Source organism: Conger conger, chromosome 8 (assembly GCF_963514075.1).
Source record: "Conger conger chromosome 8, fConCon1.1, whole genome shotgun sequence".
NCBI lineage: Eukaryota > Metazoa > Chordata > Actinopteri > Anguilliformes > Congridae > Conger > Conger conger.
Window position 1 is genome coordinate 47,307,249 of NC_083767.1, and position 21,464 is coordinate 47,328,712.

The window sequence follows — 21,464 nt, forward strand, 5'->3', positions numbered from 1 at the left end:
GACAGAACATGAAATCAGATTGCGTATAAACACTGCTATGTTTTTGATTCGTCAAGCAGTTGCTAAGTATGTTATCGCCGCACATAAGTTTTGGAGCACATGGGACAGCACAGCACTTCCAGGGAAAGGCGGGACCTACATTCCTAGAGACTGACTGCACTGAAAACAGGTCAAGCCTAAATATAACGTCCAGGGCCTGTTCAGTTTAAACACGGTAGAACACACATAACTGGCCATGCAGAGTGACACCTGTGATTTTGCTGATTCCAGACAGACATCACAGGTGAGGATTTCAGCTGCTGTTTATTGTACTTATTTAGTAAAATACGGAGAAATATGGTTGACTAGTAAACAAACCAATCGTTGTTGCCTTTGACATTATAACCACGGTTTAGAGTTTCTCATAATTTCACCTCAGGGAGGCTAGAGTTTCCTGTCTGTGAGATATACTGAGCACCAGATCTGCAAGTCAAACCATTTAACCAATCCACATGAACTTGAGTCGGACGTTAAAGTTTGTAAAAAAAGAATTTCTTCGCCATTTTCCAACAAACAATGGATTCCTATTCCGACATGGATGAAGATCAGCTCATTGATTATGTAATTCAGCTGAGTATTCAAGAGTCTTGCAAACAAAATGTTTTAACAGCAATTGGAAGGTAGGAGAAAGTCTGTTTTTGTCTAAAATCTTCTGCAGTTTCAGTTTCATTTAATTCAGTTAATTTAGTGAGATTTACTGTTGTTGTTATAATTAAATTGAGCTACAGTATATGCTGAATGAACACTGTCCTTGTCTCTTTCATGTGAAAAAGCTCGGAGATGGCCAGTGATGAAAATATAAAGATCCTAGCTGCTATTGAGAACGGTAATGTGCAGTTGTTGTTATCATTATGAAGAACTTAGAAGAACACTTAATGTTGATTTGTCTCTTTAGGGAAAAAATGTATGGTCGAGCAGTTATTTACAGTAGCCAAAATGCCCTGTGAGTTTCCCAAGTGCTCAAAAATGAGGAACCTCCAGCCTCATGATCATGGAAGGAATAAGATAGATAGATCTAAAATGTTAAAATGTGCAATATGTACATGTGAATTATAACCCATACTGGTGCATCAACCACCTCCAGGTGACATACCTGCCCTCCAGGAGTTATCAGAGTTTGCCTCAGCCTTCAGTGAGGTGGACAGTAGAGGATGGCTACCTCTACACAGGGCTGCAGTCCATCCCATGTTTCAGGTGCTGGAGACTGTGTTACATGGTGAGTCTGTAGCATAGGGCATCACAACTGCAATTACAGCTCTATGCCATCTGTCATAACAAATCCTTATTATTATGATTATTATTGCATACGTAATATTAGTTTTGGGGAAACTAGGATGCTAGCTGCTAATGCCAATGTGAGGTAAATAAGGGTGTAATAGTGTTAAGTACTTAACAACAGATTGTTTGCTTACCAGATGGCTATGTGGCTACCAAGCTAGCTACTATTAAATGGTAATTGATGTATTCAGCCTCATAATAAATATTGAACAGACAGGGGATATCATAAAATTTTTGATACATACATATGACTACTTAGCTAAAGTTATATTTTGTTTATTAGTGTAAAAGCAATGTAGTTTCTTATTATTTCCAGAGACAATTTCCCTTTCATATTGTATTCATTTTTATTTGCAATAATCATGATAGAAATAGTAAAAAAAGAAGAAGTTAATCTTACATTTATTAACTCACACTGAATGGTAGTGAATGCAATGGGGGGTTTAAGGGAGACTGGGTCTTAACATATGGGATCCTGGGCTTTTTGATTGATAGCATCATACAAGCTGACCCTGGAGGAGAAGACTCCGGAAGGAGAGACAGCGCTGATCCTCGCCATTAAGGCACGGATGGTTGAAAACGTTAGGCTGCTACTGAGCCACTGGGCATCTCCACACACCACTAACAGCAAAAACGAGGCTCCACTCCTAATAGGTAAAGCTGGCCTACTGTGACAAATCACAGCTGCAAGATGCAAAATAAAATATATTCCTTTGTTGAGGGGTAGTACCAGAGCTTAGATTTTTGAGTGAATGGCTTCTCCCACAAAGCCTTTGCATAAGAATGTAAGATTTTGTTCCGCTCCTTTTTAAAAGAGCTAAGCTTAACTTCATAAATCTTCCCATGGCAGTGAGAATTCCCCTTGAATAAAGTTAAGCTTGACTTTATAAACCTTCTCGTAGCGGTGAGAATGGGCTTGTATGACATGGCAGCCAGCCTCCTCATGCACGGAGCTGTGCTGGAGCAGTACGGTCTGAAGCAGTGGACGGCCATGCACGAGGCGGCCAAGGTGGGCTGCAGCGACGTCATGATGCTGTTGCTCAGGAATGGCGGCAGTGTGACGGAGCGGGATCCACACGGCGTGACTCCGTTGGGAATTGCGGCCGAGTACGCCCATCCCGACGTTCTGGAGCTCCTCATTAACTACGGTACGTAAGACACGTGCTGTTCAAAAATAGCTGACCTTAACTGCAAAGAAACAAACCTGGAATTTACAAGTGCCGCTGTCTCACCATTAGGTGGTGACGTGAACGCACAGGCACCAAACGGCGATAGTGTGCTTTTCGACGCTGCTGGCTCTGGGAATCCAGACTGCATTGACCTTCTTCTGGAACATGGAGCCAATCCCAACGTGGCCAGTCTGTTCTCCCTCCTCCCTATCCACCGGGCGGCACAAGAGGGCCACCTCTTGTGAGTTCTGTCTTCTGCCTTAGAATTTAATAAAATTTTCAATGTGAAATAACATTCGCTCTCTATCATAAAGCTTCCTTTACCTCATTGAGGAGTGGTGATACCATGTGCTGTTAATCGATGACCTGAATGAACCCATCAAAATAATTTGTTCTCCATGGAAATAAAATTCTTTAACTTGTTAAAAACAGTCAATTGCTGAAAATGCATGAGAGGTCCACCTACTTTGTGGGTCATGAAGTCTTGCTCACATCTCTGCTATTAAAGTCCATAGTCAAAATATCTTCCTCTGTTATCAGGAGTCATTAATGGTGGCCACTTGAATTCCTTTCCTATCACCAGAGCACTGAGAATGCTGATTCCGATTACCACCAAAAGGGCCATCCGACTCTGTGGCCAAAGTCCAGTTCACTCTGCAGCAGAGGGAGGCCACCCCCACTGCCTGGAGCTGCTCTTAGATAATGGCTTTGACGCCAACGCTCTCCTCAATCAACACATCTCAGAGAACTATGGAGACATGAGGAAAAGCCCTCTCTATTTTGCGGTCTCTAACGGAGACACCACCTGTACAGAGATACTGCTGAAGGCTGGTGCGAAACCTGACCTGGATCCCCTGCACTGCCTCCTAGTGGCCGTCAGGGCTGGGCGCTATGAGATCGTGAAGCAGCTGCTGGCCAGGCAGGCGGATGTGAACTGCTACTTCACGGTGGTCAGTGACACTGTGTTCCCCACTGCTCTGCAGTACTGTCTGAGGGACGAGATGATGATGCGACTGCTCCTCAACAACGGCTACGATGCAGAGAGGTGCTTCTGCTGTCACCATGACAACAGGTTCCGTACCATGTGCTCCTGGAATGAGCTCAATAACCAGCTGTGTGATGGACCCAACCAAGAGAAAATACCTGTGAGTTATGCTGTGTAATTTCATTCAATCGTTATTTCTGGTGATGTAACAATGCAGAGATGTGATGTTTTTATATTTGATCAATTCTGGATATGTGCTGCAATGGTATTTGATCTACATAAAATGTGCATTCTATTGATTGTTTATGTTTTCAAGGTTAATTGAGTTTTCTGTTTACCAGCAATGACTTTCTGAGAAAATGAAGTGCTCAGCATCAAGGACTGTAAATTGCAATGAAAGCATATTTTTGTTCTTGAACTGAAATATAAATCGGTTGTGTGTTTTAAAGCTTTCTTTTGTTGAGATTAATTAATAAATTAATAATTTCTCTGTATTGTGTGACTTGTCCAGTTCTGTGACTTCATCAGCTTGTCCTACATGAAGCACTTGTCAGGAAGTGCGGTGCGGATCCTTCTGGACTATGTCAGTCATGTGCCCATCTGCTCCAAACTCAAACTCATACTGGAGAAGCAGAGAGAGTGGCCTGAGATCTGTGAGATACTGGGTGAGTTACTCAACACTAATACTGTGCTGAGCTGTGCTACACTGAGACTTACTGTCACTCATAATAACCAAGGTCTCACCATGGTCTCATTAACCCCGCAACAGGGAACCCACGGCCACTGAAGCACCTGTGCAGACTGGTGATCCGGAGACAGATGACACCAAAGAGACTGTGTGACCCTGTCACCATGGAGTCTGCCCCCTTCGCCCCCAGAGTGAAGAGCTACCTGCAGTGCAAGGAGTTTGACCTTTATGGAAGCAGTATAGAAAAGTGTCCAATGCACATCAGCCAGGATGATATACTGTAGATGGCTCATCAGACTCAGATTTATTTGTGATGCAGTTGTTTCTCCTCTGGAGGGAATCTTTGTTGCTAAAGAAGATCAGAAGACCCAACACTCAAATTCAGCAACTCAAAAAACTGGCACCAAATGAAATGACTGTATATTTGAATAGATCTGATATAGAACTATTTTACAGTTTAGAATTAATATTGCCGACAAACTGAATTCAATGTAATTATCTGTATAAGCACTTTCAAAATGTCTTCATGGGATTCAAACAAAACCTAAACAAAAAACAAAGTTATAGTTTAAAATGGACATCATTTGCACTTTTCCGCATGAACCAAAGTGGCACATAAATATGGTATATTTATTTTTTGTAGACTAGTAGCAGCACCCGTTTCAGATGTTTTAACTTATTTTTGCCTGACTTGTAAATTGAATTATTTCTGTTGTATGTATACTGTATAGTACTGTTAAAGGCCGTACATTTAATTTTAAAGGAGTGCTTTGCAAATGCTTTCAATGTCTTAAATGAAGATATTTGTCCAAAATCTGTTTGCATTTTTAATATAACATTATATAAAAAAAATCTCTTCTTGGGAATGCCTAAAAACCTCTTTCATTTCTGTAACAGCCACTGTCAGTTGAGGAAGGTGTGAACTAGCATGGTGCGTCTCTGAAACATGCAGGTTGCTACTGCCTTTATTCACACTATGGTCACGCGTCAGTAAAGCTGCACCAACCATTAACATATTACTTGTTATGACTGTTTTGAAATGATAGTTTCACTTTACACATACACAGGAAAAATCCAGTGCTATGGCATTCATGGTCCGTCTGGCAGCAAAAGCAGGTCAGACCTAAATATAACCACAAGGCCCATTCCATTTCAACACACAACATCAAAACACACACTTGTGCTCAGTACAACGAGACCTACAACTTTACTGAGAGCAGACACACTCCTCAGGTGAGCAGTAAAGTGTATGTATGTGTGAAAATGCTAAATAAAGCCAGTATGACTATAATAGTGACTTTAATAGATAACTTTTATATGCTGTTATTGAACAGGCTGAGTTTAGTTTCAGGGAACTGTAGTCAGTGGGGACTGCAGTAGAGAGCATTAGGGACCTTAAGAAGATCTTCTAAAACAGACTGCTTCTGTGAATATTCAATCTAGCAAACTGGTATAGATGTGTCCTGAGATGTATATATTCTGCATAACTGGAAGTTACAGTTTATTGCCTAGGCAACTGTGTCTGCTAACAGCCAGTGATAGTTCCCATTCCCTCTTTATGTAATACTGAATAAAACTGACTACGCTCATTTACTGTACTGTGCTACTGTATATATTGTGGTTTGTTTTTAAAGCAATGGATGCAATTGATGAAGTGGAGGAGGACCAGCTTATTGACTATGCTATAGAATTGAGCCTTCAGGATTCCTGTAAACAATTTCAGTTCACATCTATAGAAAGGTATGTGATAAAAAGAGCACAGCTATGAGTAGTGCAGATAAATGACTTAATGTGCATAAAATAAAGCGCAGTTGACAATATGGTGCACTGTATTGCCTTTTTAATTTCAAATGTATGTACTTGGTTTGTAAATTTTTTTAATTTGCTTTCAGTAAATCCTATTTTTCAACATAAGAGTGATAAGCTTGTGTTTGCTTATTGTTTAAACAGTTTGGAAATAGCCAGTGATGAAAATCTGAGGATTGTAACTGCAATAAAACAAGGTACCAAGCATTACTTGCCTGTGAACTGGCATATAAACATTCAAATTAATGCTCAAAGTTTTGTTTCGTGGTCATGGGATTCTCACCTTAATATTTTAATGAACATATGATTCTGGTTGCAATAAGCTAAATGCACAAATAAGTAAAACAAATCGCATAATATGTGATTGTATAAAAACCTGCATAATCCATCAGAAGCATGGCCATCACTGTCAAAGAATGTAGCCTGGAGATTATTTATCCGTATATATTTACGGCCATTGTCCGTTCTACAGGTGACACATTCACCCTTCTGGAGCTGTCGGAGTTCACCACGGCCTTCAGAGAGGTAGACAATCGAGGATGGCTACCTCTTCACCTGGCAGCAGCTCAACCAGTTGCGCAGGTGCTAAAAATCGTGTTAGATGGTGAGTCAGTGTTTTGTGCACGGCGTTAGTAAACAGAAAGTGATACAGTCGGCAGTTACGACACCATCGCGCTTCATGACTTTGACCTGCAGCCTACATTAAATCTGAGTTTGCAGATGTCATTTTTTATTACTCCCTGAAATGATTTTGTAAATCCAGCGAATATGAACACCGCTGTTTTGTCCGATAGCGTCGTACGAACTTACCCTGGAGGAAAAGACGATCGAAGGAGAGACTGCAATGACTTTGGCAGCTCAGGCGGGCCTGGTAGAAAACGTGAGGCTGCTTCTGGCGAACGGAGCGTCTCCAAACAACACTAACGACACGAACGAGTCTCCATTGCTTCTGGGTAATGTTGATGCACTTAGATTCACCTCACCATACAAACTAGACTAGGATGTACGGCCAAAAGCACCACGACAGAAAGGGAGATTTACGTTATCAAAATTAATTAAAAGTCTGCGAGGCGATAATGTTATAGCTACAGCGAAATAGGCCTACATGTAGGGTATATGCAATTTGTAGCCTAATTATAGCTAATTATAATTATAACTTATAGACCTTTTTTGCACCATATCGAAATCTTTAAAGTAGATGAAGAATAGGTGTCACCGAAGACATTTAAAAACTATTTTGCATTGTTGAACTATGTTGCATCGTTTCTGCAGCTGTGGCACATGGGTCATATGAAATGGTGGGTATTCTCATCTTGAACGGAGCGCTGGTGGAGCAGATCTGTCTGAAGAAGTGGACGGCGATGCACGAGGCGGCCAAGGTGGGCTGCTGTGACATCTTCATGCTGTTGCTCAGGAATGGCGGTCTGATAACGCAGACGAGCGGCCACGGGGTGACTCCTCTGGGGATCGCGGCAGAAAATGGCCACGCAGATGTGATGGAGATTATTATCAAAGAAGGTAAACCACTGACGCTGAAGAGGGTAGAGTTGCGTCTGAATTACTTTGACTTTAAGATATATTTGTTTGTTTATTTTAAAAAATATATCTTACAATTTATTATTTCTAGAATTGTTCAACATTGCTGCATTTATCGCTTTATTTTATTTTGATATTAGTGTATTTTACCATGGTGTCTTTGAAAACACAAATTGGTTGGAATACTATATGAATTAAAATGTTTAAAAAAATGCATTTCCTGATATTTTAAATGTACATTTCCTCCAATTCAATTGTATTTGTCCCATTACAGAGACAGTAAATAACAGTCAATTGTACTTCTTTCCCTGCCTGAAAAATGAAATGTCCATTAGAAGGAATACACAACTGTATTAATGGTGGTGAATGTTCTCCCACTAGGGGGCGATGTGAACGCACAGGCCTACAATGGTGAAAGCGTGCTGTACGATGCCGCTGGCTCGGGGAATCCTGATTGTATCGATATGCTCCTACACTATGGAGCCAGTCCCAATGTGCCAAGTGTGTGTGGAAACCTCCCTATCCACAGAGCAGCTTATCTGGGACATTACCTGTGAGTTTTTGGCAGTCATTTACTCTTTTTCTTGTGTATTGTTGTTGATTCAGGTGAAGGTTTTGGGCTCGAAATTGCATTTTCAACATTAAACTGCCAATCATTCTCATCATGCTTTGTTTTGTGTGTGATTATGTGATTATCAACTGTGCTAATTTAAAGAAAGATCACCCCACTGCATCAGATTTGTACTTATTTCCATCTGATATTTCAGAATTACTGTAGCTACTTCAAATTGTATTGTATTTTATAATGACAAAGAGCAAATGAACAGGTTTTTTTTTTATTAAAAAGTAAGCAATTTCAATGAAAACAAGTCAATGCGGAGTGCATAACAGTTCTGGGTAAAGGATCAAGGTAATATTTCTGAGAGTGAATACACCTGTTAATAACTTAAAAGAATAAAAACTGTAAAGTCAAAATCTTTTGGCCCCTCTGGTTACAACAGCAGAACTAAATTGGTTTAAAATCAATAATCTGTAAAGCAAATAAAAAAAGAAAGAAAATTAAAAAAATAAATAAATGAAATATAAAAAAATGCTCTATATTGCAGTTTACAAACTAAATCAAATCACTATTTGCTGTGACCACCCTTCACCTTAAAACTGCATTAGTTCTCTTAGGTAAACAAATTCACAAGAATTGGCTGGTAGGTTGCTCCAAGCATATTGAAGCATTAGGGTATTGCCACAGTGCTTTGCAGACTTTGGTTGTCTCGCTTGCTTCTGGCTCTCCAGGTAATCAGACATAGCCTCTATCAAGTCTTTATTTGAAAAGTGGTCTATTGCTTACTTTATTTAACAAAATACAAAAAAATTCTCTGTTATATTGAACTATATTTAACTTCTGGGAAAATGTTTGAAAATATGAAATTTACTCTTTTCTACCGACACATTAATGCAGAAAACTAAATAATAAATAAATAAATAAGACTGGATATTAAAGAGAAAAGGAATGAAAATCAGGAAGTCGAGTTCCTTTCTCTGTTACATTCACAGGGTCCTTGAGCATCTGATGGATGTGACCTCTAAGCTGGCCATCACAGACAGTGGCCAGAGCCCGGTCCACTCCGCTGCTGAGGGTGGCCATGCACAGTGCCTGCAGCTGCTCATCGAACGCGGGTTCAGCGTCAACGTCATCCTGGCCAATTACATATCGGAGGATTACGGAGACATGAGGAAGAGCCCTCTGTTCTTCGTTGTCTCTAACGGAGACGTCACCTGTACAGAGATACTGCTGAAGGCTGGTGCGAAACCTGACCTGGATCCCCTGCACTGCCTCCTAGTGGCCGTCAGGGCTGGGCATTATGAGATCGTGAAGCAGCTGCTGGCCAGGCAGGCGGATGTGAACTGCTACTTCACGGTGGTCAGTGACACTGTGTTCCCCACTGCTCTGCAGTACTGTCTGAGGGACGAGATGATGATGAGACTGCTCCTCAACAACGGCTACGATGCAGAGAGGTGCTTCTGCTGTCACCATGACAACGGCTTCAATGAACACTGGCCTGGGCACAGTAATCAGCTTTACCAGACAACTGAAGAAAAGGAAAAAATACCTGTGAGTATAGCAGAGCTCTGTCAGTATAAACTGCACTTTATACTTTTCAGCGATGTCCCTGTGATTGCTGAACAGAAACGTTCATGAACAGGAACTCTATTCTGCAACTTAAGTAGTAATATGAACTCCTACGCTGAACCAGGATACTGTATCTGTGCTGATGATGAACTCTATGCGGTCTCTCAACTCTCAACAGTCTCTAATGTGCAATTATGAAAATCTGCAGTCCTTTCAAACAAAGCCTGATGATGACGATTCTACGCTTCATTTGCGATTACAGCCTCCACTGAACACACTTAGGTAGCCGGGTGGCCTCATGTGGGAGTGGTATTTATTTGTTGCTCTTCTATACAGGGGTGAACCAGGGTGCATGCTATTTGGAAAGAATCAGAACATTTGGTGTCTGGAGAGCAGAGGCCTCATCCTTTAATCAATTTGAGTCATTATTATACAGGACCGTCTGCGTTTACATCGCCTGCTCTCCGAGCGCCTGCGGTTACTGTTGCTAGTCGCCACTGTTATCAGAACAACAGCATTCCGCTGCTGTCATCACGCACAGGCTGCTTGGAGAAACACAGGCTGGACGTGGTGTTCCCCTCTGCCCTTGTGCCGATAGTCCTGCACTGCGCTTCCTGTAATAAAACGAAGGGTATTTAGCATATAGGAGAGGAATATAAAAAGATTTATGAGCACCTTTTTACCTATAGAACAAATATGTCATGGGTATTTGCTGCACATGGGTAAAGTAAAGAAAAAACAGCTTAAGCTAAATTTTGAAACAGATGATAGCTGGCCATTTCAAGCTGGTCATAGCTGGACTTTATACCAGGGTATGAGCAAAATGTATCTACACCCAGCTCCACACATGTAGTTGGTTATTTTGTAAATACTTCCTACTAGCTTATTTTGAACAGATAAATGAATACACTTTGATGAGCGTCTCCTGGCAGACTAACAGTGTAATACAAAAGCAGGCCGCAGGTCAAGCATTATTTTGTAGAGAAAGGCTGCACAGATGATGTGTTTCAGAATAGTTCCAACCCTGATAATAGTTCCCCAGTTGTTGCCAGTGCTGATAAAAGCTCCTCTGCTCAGATATAAGCCATGAATACCAGCCCCTCTCTATCCAATCAGACATATGACACACAAAGCTATTTTAGCTCTTAGTATTTTAGGTATTGTTTTAATAAAAATGGATCACAGCACATGATTGTTGTGTTGCCAGTGTAAAAATACAATAGGTGCCTTTCAAGCTGAGGCAGTCTGCTGATGCTGTCCTCTTTGTAAATGCGTGTATGCTTTTCCACGCTATTGACCCTGCGGGAAAATGTTGACTTCTGCTGATGTAAACATCTTCAAGGCTGAGTGAGCTTTCCATTTACTGGCGTTATTTTCTGAGAAAACCAATCAATATATGAACAAAACTGTCTACTGAGAACAATGATTTAAGAAAATGTGTACATTTCTTTTTCTTTATTTTGGTAACCTTGACCCGACATTTCACTTTACTGTTATATATTTTTTAAATTATCTTTTGTTGAGTTCAATGAATTGTTTCCCTTTCCTGTGTATGTGTATGTGATAATTCCCGTCCAGTTCTGTGACTTCATCAGCTACATGAAGCACTTGTCAGGAAGTGCGGTGCGGATCCTTCTGGACTATGTCAGTCATGTGCCCATCTGCTCCAAACTCAAACTCATACTGGAGAAGCAGAGAGAGTGGCCTGAGATCTGTGAGATACTGGGTGAGTTACTCAACACTAATACTGTGCTGAGCTGTGCTACACCGAGACTTACTGTAACTCATAATAACCAAGGTCTCCCCGCAACAGGGAACCCACGGCCACTGAAGCACCTGTGCAGACTGGTGATCCGGAGACAGATGACACCAAAGAGACTGTGTGACCCTGTCACCATGGAGTCTGCCCCCTTTGCCCCCAGAGTGAAGAGCTACCTGCTGTATAACGAGTATGACCTGTATGGCAGAGGCATGGGTCAGGATATGTGAATACATGTCTGGTACATTGGTCAGGGTTTGTTAGAAAACCTAGACTGTGCACTGTTCAAATCTTGTATTGGTGACAAATTTTGGGGTTGGAATGTATCGCATTGCAGATCTGTCGTGTAAACAGCTACCTTATATTGTTTAAATATCTATTGATTTAAAATATTTGGCTGTGCTCGCTAACAGTTGTATTTTTATTTGGGCCTACGCAGATGTGCATTCCTGTCCTGTAAATCCACACTGAAAATGAATGCATGATATGAAGTAACGTTACAGGCAAGTGTTGAAATGTGGGCAGCACTATCGACAGGAAACATTTTGAAATTAAAGCTCTGCTTGGCTGCTTTTAACCTCCATTACTTTCCAACTTAAAATAGCTTCATTTCCACGCATCATTTTCCCAATGTAGAACTCCTGGCCAGCTTCCATTTCTGTTTGAAAGAATGTTCAGTTTTTTCAGCTGTAATCTGAAGCGTAACAGAGTGGACAATGCAGCAGTTACACTGCTGTTGTTACCTGTTACATAATAGCTGTGATTATGACTGCATGCTTTGTCTTAACACCCACTTGCTCTAGACAAGCTTGACACCACATTCCATTCTTCCCTTCTTCTCCCTGCATTTCCTGATCCTGATCCTGATCCTGTAAACTCTTTTTCTGGACAAATATATGGTAATGTAGAGTGACATATTGTATATTTATGGGTGAATACATGTACATATTTTTTTTGTATTTAGACTTGTGTGCGTTGTCTGAAATAAAGTAATACAAGAGATGGAGAGCTTCCCGTTTTCCATTCCCTCTGCAGATCTTCCAGCCCACATGTCAACAAATCACACACAACTAAGATGCTCTTTCAGGTCTTCTGCCAGTGATATCCACAGTTCTTGAATCCTTACCAGCTGTAATCAAGCCCATATCTCCTAATATTAGAACACACATTGCTGCCCCCCCCCAACCCACCAACTAAACACACAAGATACACACAAAAACAACAATGCCTGCATATGTGTATTGCCAGTCGCACTGTGTGGTAATGACTGTCATCCATGTTGATGAAGGTCCCACCTTCACTGGTGCCTTTTTTTGGGCATGAACAATGAGCCGCAGCCCCGCTGACAGGCCACACCATGGTGGCTGGGTGAGCTCACACTCTCTTTTGGCGAACTCTATCCTGTTGACTCCTGCTTCCCAAAAAAGAAACGGCGTTATGGGCGGAGGCATTGTTCCCCCGTCTGTCCCTTGATCTCCCAGCACCCCTCCCCTCCCCCCTTTTAAAAGCCTCCCCGCCAGCTGAGGAGATTAGACGGACTCCGGCCGCCCAACTCGCCTCCTGTTTCGCCCCCTTGGTGCGAGCCTTCGGTCGAGAGGACCAGAGAATCGGTCATGAGCATGTTTGGCTACCGTAAGGAGCTGGACAAGTACGAGGATGTGGATGAAGATGAGCTGCTGGCTTCCCTGACGGCAGATGAGCTGGAGGAGCTGGAGAAGGAGCTGGCGGACATCGACCCGGATGACAACGTCCCTATCGGACTGAGGCAGAGGGACCAGACCGCCAAGACCCCCACGGGCACCTTCAGCCGAGAGGCCCTGTTAAAGTACTGGGAGAACGAGACCCGCAAACTCCTCGAGGAGGAGAGGTCGGGCTCGAGCCCCAAACAGGTGAATTTAATACAATGTACAGACATATTGTCGTTTCAGTTAGTGCAGTAGATTGTTCAGTACAGCAATAGTTGGTGGCATGCAAAATATTTGTTTGAAGGATAAAAATACTCAGCTTAAGGACTAAGCATCATCTCGATAGTTTTGTCACAGTGAAGGCCTAATTGTTTATATAAATTTATTTTATAAAAGATACGATTGTGTTTAATAATGATAAACATTTCACACAATTGCAATTAAAAAGAGAAATGAATCACTTTTCTGATGATAACAATGCATTCATTTGAAAACAATGTCTAAGAAATACCAATGAAGAAGGGTAGAATTGTACTGGAGGTGGACATTAGTGTCTGGGTTTTTTACCCAGGCTTGACAGAGTCCATGCCCTAATGCATTACAGGACAACGAGGAGCAGGAGGATACTGATAAGGAAGCAGAATGCGTGACTGAGAGCAACAGTGAGGGCTCAGAAGAAGAAGAAGACAGTGAGGAACAGGAGGAGGATGAGGAGGAAGAAGAAGAGGAAGATAGTGAGGAAGAAGAGGAAGAGGCTGTTACCGAGGATGAAGACGAACAAGAGCATGAAGAAGAACCAAAAAGAGAAAATTTGGCCAGCTGCAGTCCAATAAACAGCCAGAACCTCTGCAGCGGCCTGTCAAAATGCAATGGCAGTGATGAGGATATTAAAAAAGCGCCGTCCACCACCAATGTAGATGCTGACCTCAAGATGACCCCCAGCAGGCCCTGCGGGAACCCCACGGTGATCGACGAGGCCCTGGAGAAGATCCTGAGCGATGACGTTGAAATGACCGAGGTCAACCTGAACAACATCGAGAACATCTCCCAGGAGATGCTCATCAGCTTCGCCGATGCCCTGAGGTCCAACACACACGTGCGGGTGTTCAGCGTGGCCAACACGCGTGCTGACGACCACGTAGCCTTCGCCATCGCCAAGATGCTCAGGCAAAACAGCAGCGTGACGAACATCAACATCGAGTCCAACTACATCACAGGGAAGGGCATCGTGGCTCTGATGCAGGCCCTCACCCGGAACAGCACTCTGACCGAGCTGCGCTTCCACAACCAGAGGCACATCTGCGGAGGCCAGGTGGAGATGGAGATCGTGAAGCTGCTGAGGGAGAACACCACCCTACTGAAGCTGGGCTATCAGTTTGACCTGCCGGGCCCCAGGATGAGCATGACCAGCATCCTGACCCGCAACCAGGACCGGCAGAGGCAGAGGCGGATGCAGGAGCAGCGTCTCGCGGGGGGCTCCGACGGGCCTGTCAACCCCCGGACCAGCGCCCTGCAGAGGGGCACGCCGACCTCGTCCCCCTACGGATCTCCACGGGGCTCCCCGTGGCCTTCTCCAAAACTGCCCCGAAACGTGAAAAATGCACCGCCAGCACCGCCTCCTCCCCCTCCACCCCCACCTCCACCACCGCCACCCCCTCCTCTTCCGCCTTCCCAGCCGGTCCAGGAGAAGAAGCCGCCGACTCGAAACATTGCGGAGGTTATCAAGCAGCAGGAGAGACGGAAAAGGCAGGCGTCCCAGCCGAAAAAGTCCCGGAAAGGCAAGAAGGGTGCACCCAAGGAGAAGGAGCCCTCCATCCTCAAGGAACTGAAAAAAGCCCTCAGGCCCATTTCCGACAAAAGGATAGAGGACACATCCCGACCCTCCACACCCCAGCGATCTGTCCATGATGAACTCATGGCCTCTATTCGTGGGAGCAGCATCAGACAACTTAGACGGGTAAGCACACGTGTATCACATACATGCAAGCCTAATTAAACAAAAATACACAGCTCAGTGAGCAGAACACAGCACCAATAAGACACTTGAATAAAAGTGACAACCAAGCTTCTAACTTTTTAGGAAAACTGAATCGTAAAATGATAGAAATGAACAGTACAATCCCTCTCACTAGGACTAGTTGCATAATTCATTCAAAGAACAAAGTGGACAGGTGCTCAGGACTTGGTGTGTTTGTCTGACATGAAGTCACTGCACTCATTTCACACTGGGCAATGACATGTCATAATCCTGGAATGCAGTATAGGTTAACGTGTAGCATGTGCATTGTACTTTTTTTTTAGAACTGACAAAAATAGTAGGAAACATGTGCTGTGTGTCTGAGTACATACAGTGCCTTGCTAAAATATTGCAGGAATTGTATCACATTTTCCTGGATTATAGGTGACACTTTTGGTTGCATTTTTCTTAGCAGGTTTGCTCCAGGTTGTTCAGGTTGGTTGGATGATGTTTGTTTTCCACAGAGTCTCAGTGGGACTGACTGTAACTGGCCCTCTGTAGGACATTCACCTTTGTGTTCTTGAGCCACTCCAGTGCCGCTTTGGCCTTGTACTTGGGATCACTGTCCTGCTGAAAGGTGAACCTTCTCTACAGGTTCGGTTTTTAGCAGAGTGAAACAGTATTTACCAGTATTTTACTCCATCCGTTCTTCTTTCAATATTGACAAGATGCCCAGCCTGTGCTGATTAAAAGTATCCCCACTGCTGCTGCAACCATACTTCACTGTGGAGTTTCTTGAGGCAGGGGCAATGTTAGGATTGATGGACCTTTGCATTTTGTCTAAAAAGCTTTATCTCATCTGACCACAAAACCACATCTTAGCTCTTATGCCACTCTCCTACTTTCTCCAGGCTTTTGAGATGCTTACCTTTGGCCATCCCCCCACACAGGCCAAAGTTATGCAGAGCTCCTGATATTTTTGGAGCACATTTATTCCACTGTCAGCCACTGAACTCTGTAGTTCTTCCAAGTGTTGGCATCTGTATGGCCTCTCCCTCACAAGTCTCCTTCTTGCTGAGGGAAATTGAGGGGAAGTTCCTGGCAGTATCTTGGTGGCTCACTTTCTGATTAGTGATAATTTCATTCTGTTGAAGGCCCTTCTTGTGTTAATCCTTCAACAGAGTAGGAACATGTGTTACTTTAATGGTTCACAGGTACAGCCCAATGGTCAGGCAATTGTGTCCTCATTATGGCATCTGTGTACATTTTTAGCTCTCTGCCAAACACTTATTTCAGTTTATGCAGTTTTATAACAGTTTTTATTTTTATTTTGGGATTGAAAACAAATATCACCTTAAAATGAATTCATTTTGAGTTACAATGTGTATGACACAGAATAACATTTCAATGTATCGCTTGTAATTCAGCAAAATGTTGCAATCGGGCAAGGGTCAGAATATTTTTCAAGGCACTGTACTGTACACAAGAAGAGAATGAATTCTGCTAAAAACGAGATGCAGACAGAGAGAGTCTCCGGCGAAGGACTGGGACAACTGTGTTAGTCCTTTACAGTAAGAGGACACTCTTCGTGAGAGCCCTGGATGGAGAATGGAGTAATCTTTAGCTTCAGTATTATAAATTCCTGGTCTCAAGAGATTCCATCTGAGTTTGCCTTTAGCAGCTGATGTAGGATCGCCGGCATTTGAAACATTACCCGCAGCGAACACGGACATATTTTCAGAAAGCGTGCAGCCAAACTCAAGGCACACCATGTGTCACCCATCAACACAACATAAAGTTATTATCTGCTGATAATATGAAGCCAGTAATTTATGCACTTAGGATGTAATATAAGCACTTAATTTATTTCCGTGGATGAATATTGTCCCTGTGAGAAAGTATTGTCATGGGACGAGAGCAATCCTGACCCTTCAAATTCTTCCCACTTGATGCCGCTATAAATAGATGCCAATTTTCACCTCTTGCCTTGATAAGAATGACTCTATGCACTGATGTACATAGACACTTGTGAGACATAGGCAGATGGATTAATTTGCAGGTACAAATCAGTAATGGGTAAAAGACCAAATAAAAACACATTAGGAGAATTCATGGTATGGACTGTTTACAAGTCCAGATGGAAGCATATGCGGAAAGAAGGCAGGCAGACAGATGGTAAATATATACGTGCCCATTGCTACATATTGTGTATATTGTGGTGTCATCTAGAAACATTGTTTCAACTGCCAGAAAAACATTTCCATACACCAAAAATCTGTTTTGTGAATTCATTAGGCATAGCAGGCTTGTATCATATGGCATGGAAGTGAAGAAACTCCTCAGAGTTGCTGAACCCTGCCTGGGCAAAGTGACCTTCATGCAGTCCAGCATCTGCTTATAAACAACTGATAGAAAGAGCAGCTCCCCTCTCCGTGCCAAATGTCTGTCTGTCCGTCTTTCTCTCCAGCTCTCTTGTGGTTTATCGGTCTTAATATAACTGTTTTTTTATCCAGCTATCTAACATATGGTGTTACTGAGTGTGCAGAAGCAGTCACAAGCTTTGCTGCTGTGGAGCAAAATAACAAAAGAATGCTGTTCCTATTCCAGGTGGAAGTTCCAGAGCATCTACGGTAACCAGACAGTGAATCAAAGGTTGGAGAGACATTGAGAAGGCCTGCCATAAACACGTAAACACAAGCATTCTTCCAATGTGAACTGTACTTGATTTTTTAGGAAGATAACATGATTTGCACTGCGGTTTTGTGTTTATACAACAATAACAAAAAAGGCCAAACAGGTCAAATATAATTTTGTATGACAAGGTTACAATGTTTATTTTATTATGAATTTTTCTCTCTGAGGTAAAATTATGTTTTGTAATTTAATGTAAAACCTATAAAATGTAAATATTTTGTTGTGTAATGATTTGTATAACTGAATGTTAATGGATGTTAAAATGATGGATTAAATTATTGTGTAGTTTGAATTTAAGCCTCTTTCCTGTTTTAATCGCATTTACTGTAATAATATATTTTGTGAAGCCACTGGAACTCTTGGCTCTGGAGATGGCAACTTTGCAATCAGAGTGAAAATAATCTCGACAAATATCTCCATTGGAAAAAACATTACTTAGCATTATTCAAACAACAAAATCTAGAAGTTTCCCAGCAAATTGCTTTCATATACAGTGGTGCGAAAAAGTGTTTGCCCCCTTCCTGATGTATATATATATATTTTTATTTTTTTATTTTTGTTTGTCACACTTAAATGTTTCAGATCATCAAACAAATTTAAATATTAGTCAAAGACAACACAAGTAAACACAAAATGCAGTTTTTAAATGAAGGTTTTTATTATTAAGGGAGAAAAAAAATCCAAACCTACATGGCCGTGTGAAAAAGTGATTGTGTTAAAACATAACTTAACTGTGGTTTATCAAACCTGAGTTCAATTTCTCTAGCCAAACCCAGGCCTGATTACTGCCACACCTGTTCTCAATCAAGAAATCACTTAACTAGGACCTGCCTGACAAAGTGAAGTAGACCAAATGATCCTCAAAAGCTAGACATCATGCCGAGAGCTAAAGAAATTCAGGAACAAATGAGAAAGAAAGTAATTGAGATCTATCAGTCTGGAAAAGGTTATAAAGCCATTTTATAACTCCAGCGAACCACAGTGAGAGCCATTATCCACAAATGTCGAAAACATGGAACAGTGGTGAACCTTCCCAGGAGTGGCCGGCCGACCAAAATTACCCCAAGAGTGCAGCGATGACTCATCCAAGAGGTCACAAAAGACCCCACAACAACATCCAAAGAACTGCAGGCCTCACTTGCCTCAGTTAAGGTCAGTGTTCATGACTCCACCATAAGAAAGAGACTGGGCAAAAATGGCCTGCATGGCATAGTTCCAAGACGAAAACCACTGCTGAGCAAAAAGAACATTAAGGCTCGTCTCAATTTTGCCAGAAAACATCTTGATGATCCCCAAGACTTTTGGGAAAATACTCTGTGGTCTGCTGAGACAAAAGTTGAACTTTTTGGAAGGTGTGTGTCCCATTACATCTGGCGTAAAAGTAACACCGCATTTCAGAAAAAGAACATCATACCAACAGTAAAATATGGTGGTGGTAGTGTGGTCTGGGGCTGCTTCAGGACCTGGAAGACTTGCTGTGATACATGGAACCTTGAATTCTGCTGTCTACCAAAAAATCCTGAAGGAGAATGTCCGCCCATCTGTTCGTGACCTCAAGCTGAAACGAACTTGGGTTCTGCAGCAGGACAATGATCCAAAACACACCAAGTCCACCTCTGAATGGCTGAAGAAAAACAAAATGAAGAGTGGCCTAGTCAAAGTCCAGACCTGAATCCTATTGAGATGCTGTGGCATGACCTTAAAAAGGTGGTTCATGCTCGAAAACCCTCCAATGTGGCTGAATTACAATTCTGCAAAGATGAGTGGGCCAAAATTCCTCCACAGTGCTGTAAGAGACTCATTGCAAGTTATCGCAAATGCTTGATTGCAGTTGTTGCTCCTAAGGGTGGCCCAACCAGTTATTAGGTTTGGGGGGCAATCACTTTTTCACACAGGGCCATGTAGGTTTGGATTTTTTTTCTCCCTTAATAATAAAAACCTTCATTTAAAAACTGCATTGTGTTTACTTGTCTTTGACTAATATTTAAATTTGTTTGATCTGAAACATTTAAGTGTGACAAACATGCAAAAAAATAAGAAATCAGGAAGGAGGCAAACACTTTTTCACACCACTGTAACATCAAGAGTTATGAACAATTTGCCCCATCCTACCTATAACAGGACCCAAAATTACACAATTAAAATGAGAAAGAATGTATCTGGATAACCCCTGATCCCAGTCCCTTTGCGTTAGCATACCTTGGAAGAGTTCCCAGATCATAAGTCCACTCTGCAGCTGTTCAAAGCATACAGAGAAGTGTTTTTAGACACATAGATCCCCAATGCCTCATTCTCAATTTCAAAATAGCTAGGGCCATTAACTGTCAAACAGTAGCCCTATAGTATAAGCTGCAGCTTTTAAAGGCTTTCACCAGCTGTCACCAATGTACATATGTATTTTGGGGAAAAGTGGTAAATATGCCAAATTTAAACCAAACATATTCGGATACATAACTTAAACCTGTTAAGATATTGCCGCAGAGAGTTGGAGGTAGTTTGACTTCATAAACTTCCTCGGCAATAACATATTTTTATTAAATTTGTAAATGACATTGCCCACACTCTTGCTAAATATAAAATAGCTACACAGGAATAGTTTTCAGAAAAAGGGCAATGCACCAGGGTGTTTGACATTTGACTCCATGTCTGGGTTTACTTTTGATTGCATACTTTTTCAAGGCAAGCATACTTTTGCTAGCTAATTAAACCATCCTTTTATCTGATTGTACAGAATGGCACAGAAGAAGAAAATTGAGAAAAAATAGCTAACATTTTGTTTACAGTACACACCAGAAGCCTTGATTTATTCACAATGCCTGCAATTGAGATATTATTTAGAAATATTGATAGAACTGAATATTAAATGACAGAGTTAAGTTGAGGTGAAGTCAAAGATAAAACAGTAAAATACCAGTTAATACTTATTACCAGGTAATATTTTTAAACATTTTTAAAAAAGAATTTAAAAAGCTATTTCTATCCAAAAATGGCCAATACTGTGGCATAATAGGAAAGATGTGCCCTGAATATGGCGTGCTTTACTTGTGCCCTTGAGCCTGGCCTAAATTGTATCAGTAAATATCAATTCGTATACAAGAATATTTGCTGAAGTGCAGTGGAGAAATCTATAAAGGTTACCCTGGAGCAGATTATACATGTAACTGAGAATTGAGATGTTACCACAGAGACTCAAAACCGCAGAGTTCACTTTGCTTTTGCTCATTTTAATCAGGTTGTTCACTTGCTCACTCACTGTTTATGGCCTGTAGTCATGAGGCAAGATCACCATTATGGAGGGTGAGATCACAGCCTGCACAGCTGTTCAGGTGGACTTCCTGTACTGCCACAAAGGCACTGGAAAGTCTCATACCCGCAATAATCCCCTCGTAACCATGGAGAGCTGGTGGCCTGGCGACCTTCCACTCCCTGCAGCAGAGAACCAATCATGTGAGGAGAAGCAGTTAAGACAGCGGGCTGGGATAGGCTGGTTACCATAAAGGACAGCACAGTAACGCCACCCAAAATCTCAGTGGACAGATACTGGCTCAGGAAGAGCAGGAGACCAGGGCGAATGCCAGATCCCTTCATATCGTGTACTCTTGCGCAATTCCACGTGCATTTATATATCAGCAGGTTGTCCTGAGGTGTCCTGCTTTTTATTTTGGTACTGCTCAATTTCTACAAATGGACTTCTACTGAAGCAATTCAGGTTTAGTAACTCACCCAAAGGTACAACAGTG

The 21,464-nt window shown here is 42.0% G+C and overlaps 3 protein-coding genes across 4 annotated transcripts; all 3 read left to right on the top strand.

Moving 5' to 3' along the window:
- Positions 1–219: 219 nt before the first annotated feature.
- asb15a (ankyrin repeat and SOCS box containing 15a) lies at positions 220–5,020 on the top strand. 2 transcript variants are annotated; one of them, XM_061252742.1, is made up of 9 exons: positions 220–283; positions 813–865; positions 1,124–1,255; positions 1,813–1,971; positions 2,220–2,465; positions 2,556–2,727; positions 3,070–3,631; positions 3,983–4,136; positions 4,241–5,020. In XM_061252742.1, the coding sequence occupies exons 2-9, from the start codon at positions 820–822 to the stop codon at positions 4,441–4,443; spliced, it is 1,674 nt and encodes a 557-aa protein (XP_061108726.1). In that variant the 5' UTR covers positions 220–283; positions 813–819; the 3' UTR covers positions 4,444–5,020. The 2 variants fall into 2 exon arrangements, with proteins under 2 accessions (XP_061108726.1, XP_061108725.1); XM_061252741.1 differs by having other exon boundaries at positions 223–659.
- Positions 5,021–5,165: 145 nt separating this feature from the next.
- Positions 5,166–12,375, top strand: LOC133135603 (ankyrin repeat and SOCS box protein 15-like). Its single transcript, XM_061252743.1, has 10 exons — positions 5,166–5,392; positions 5,794–5,899; positions 6,110–6,162; positions 6,438–6,569; positions 6,760–6,918; positions 7,238–7,483; positions 7,883–8,054; positions 9,053–9,611; positions 11,208–11,355; positions 11,443–12,375. The coding sequence occupies exons 2-10, from the start codon at positions 5,796–5,798 to the stop codon at positions 11,616–11,618; spliced, it is 1,749 nt and encodes a 582-aa protein (XP_061108727.1). The 5' UTR covers positions 5,166–5,392; positions 5,794–5,795; the 3' UTR covers positions 11,619–12,375.
- Positions 12,376–13,001: 626 nt separating this feature from the next.
- On the top strand, positions 13,002–17,971 carry LOC133135794 (leiomodin-2-like). The gene is made up of 3 exons (XM_061253073.1): positions 13,002–13,277; positions 13,678–15,030; positions 17,638–17,971. The coding sequence occupies exons 1-3, from the start codon at positions 13,002–13,004 to the stop codon at positions 17,662–17,664; spliced, it is 1,656 nt and encodes a 551-aa protein (XP_061109057.1). The 3' UTR covers positions 17,665–17,971.
- Positions 17,972–21,464: the final 3,493 nt, after the last annotated feature.

Coding starts and splice junctions, on each gene's coding strand:
- asb15a (XM_061252741.1), top strand. CDS start 556: ATGGATTCCTATTCCGACATGGATGAAGATCAGCTCATTGATTATGTA. Junction 1,256..1,812: donor GCTGGAGACTGTGTTACATG/GTGAGTCTGTAG, acceptor TTTGATTGATAG/CATCATACAAGCTGACCCTG. Junction 4,137..4,240: donor TGAGATCTGTGAGATACTGG/GTGAGTTACTCA, acceptor ACCCCGCAACAG/GGAACCCACGGCCACTGAAG.
- LOC133135603 (XM_061252743.1), top strand. CDS start 5,796: ATGGATGCAATTGATGAAGTGGAGGAGGACCAGCTTATTGACTATGCT. Junction 6,919..7,237: donor CGAGTCTCCATTGCTTCTGG/GTAATGTTGATG, acceptor TCGTTTCTGCAG/CTGTGGCACATGGGTCATAT. Junction 8,055..9,052: donor GCTTATCTGGGACATTACCT/GTGAGTTTTTGG, acceptor TTACATTCACAG/GGTCCTTGAGCATCTGATGG.
- LOC133135794 (XM_061253073.1), top strand. CDS start 13,002: ATGAGCATGTTTGGCTACCGTAAGGAGCTGGACAAGTACGAGGATGTG. Junction 13,278..13,677: donor CGGGCTCGAGCCCCAAACAG/GTGAATTTAATA, acceptor AATGCATTACAG/GACAACGAGGAGCAGGAGGA. Junction 15,031..17,637: donor GCATCAGACAACTTAGACGG/GTAAGCACACGT, acceptor TTCCTATTCCAG/GTGGAAGTTCCAGAGCATCT.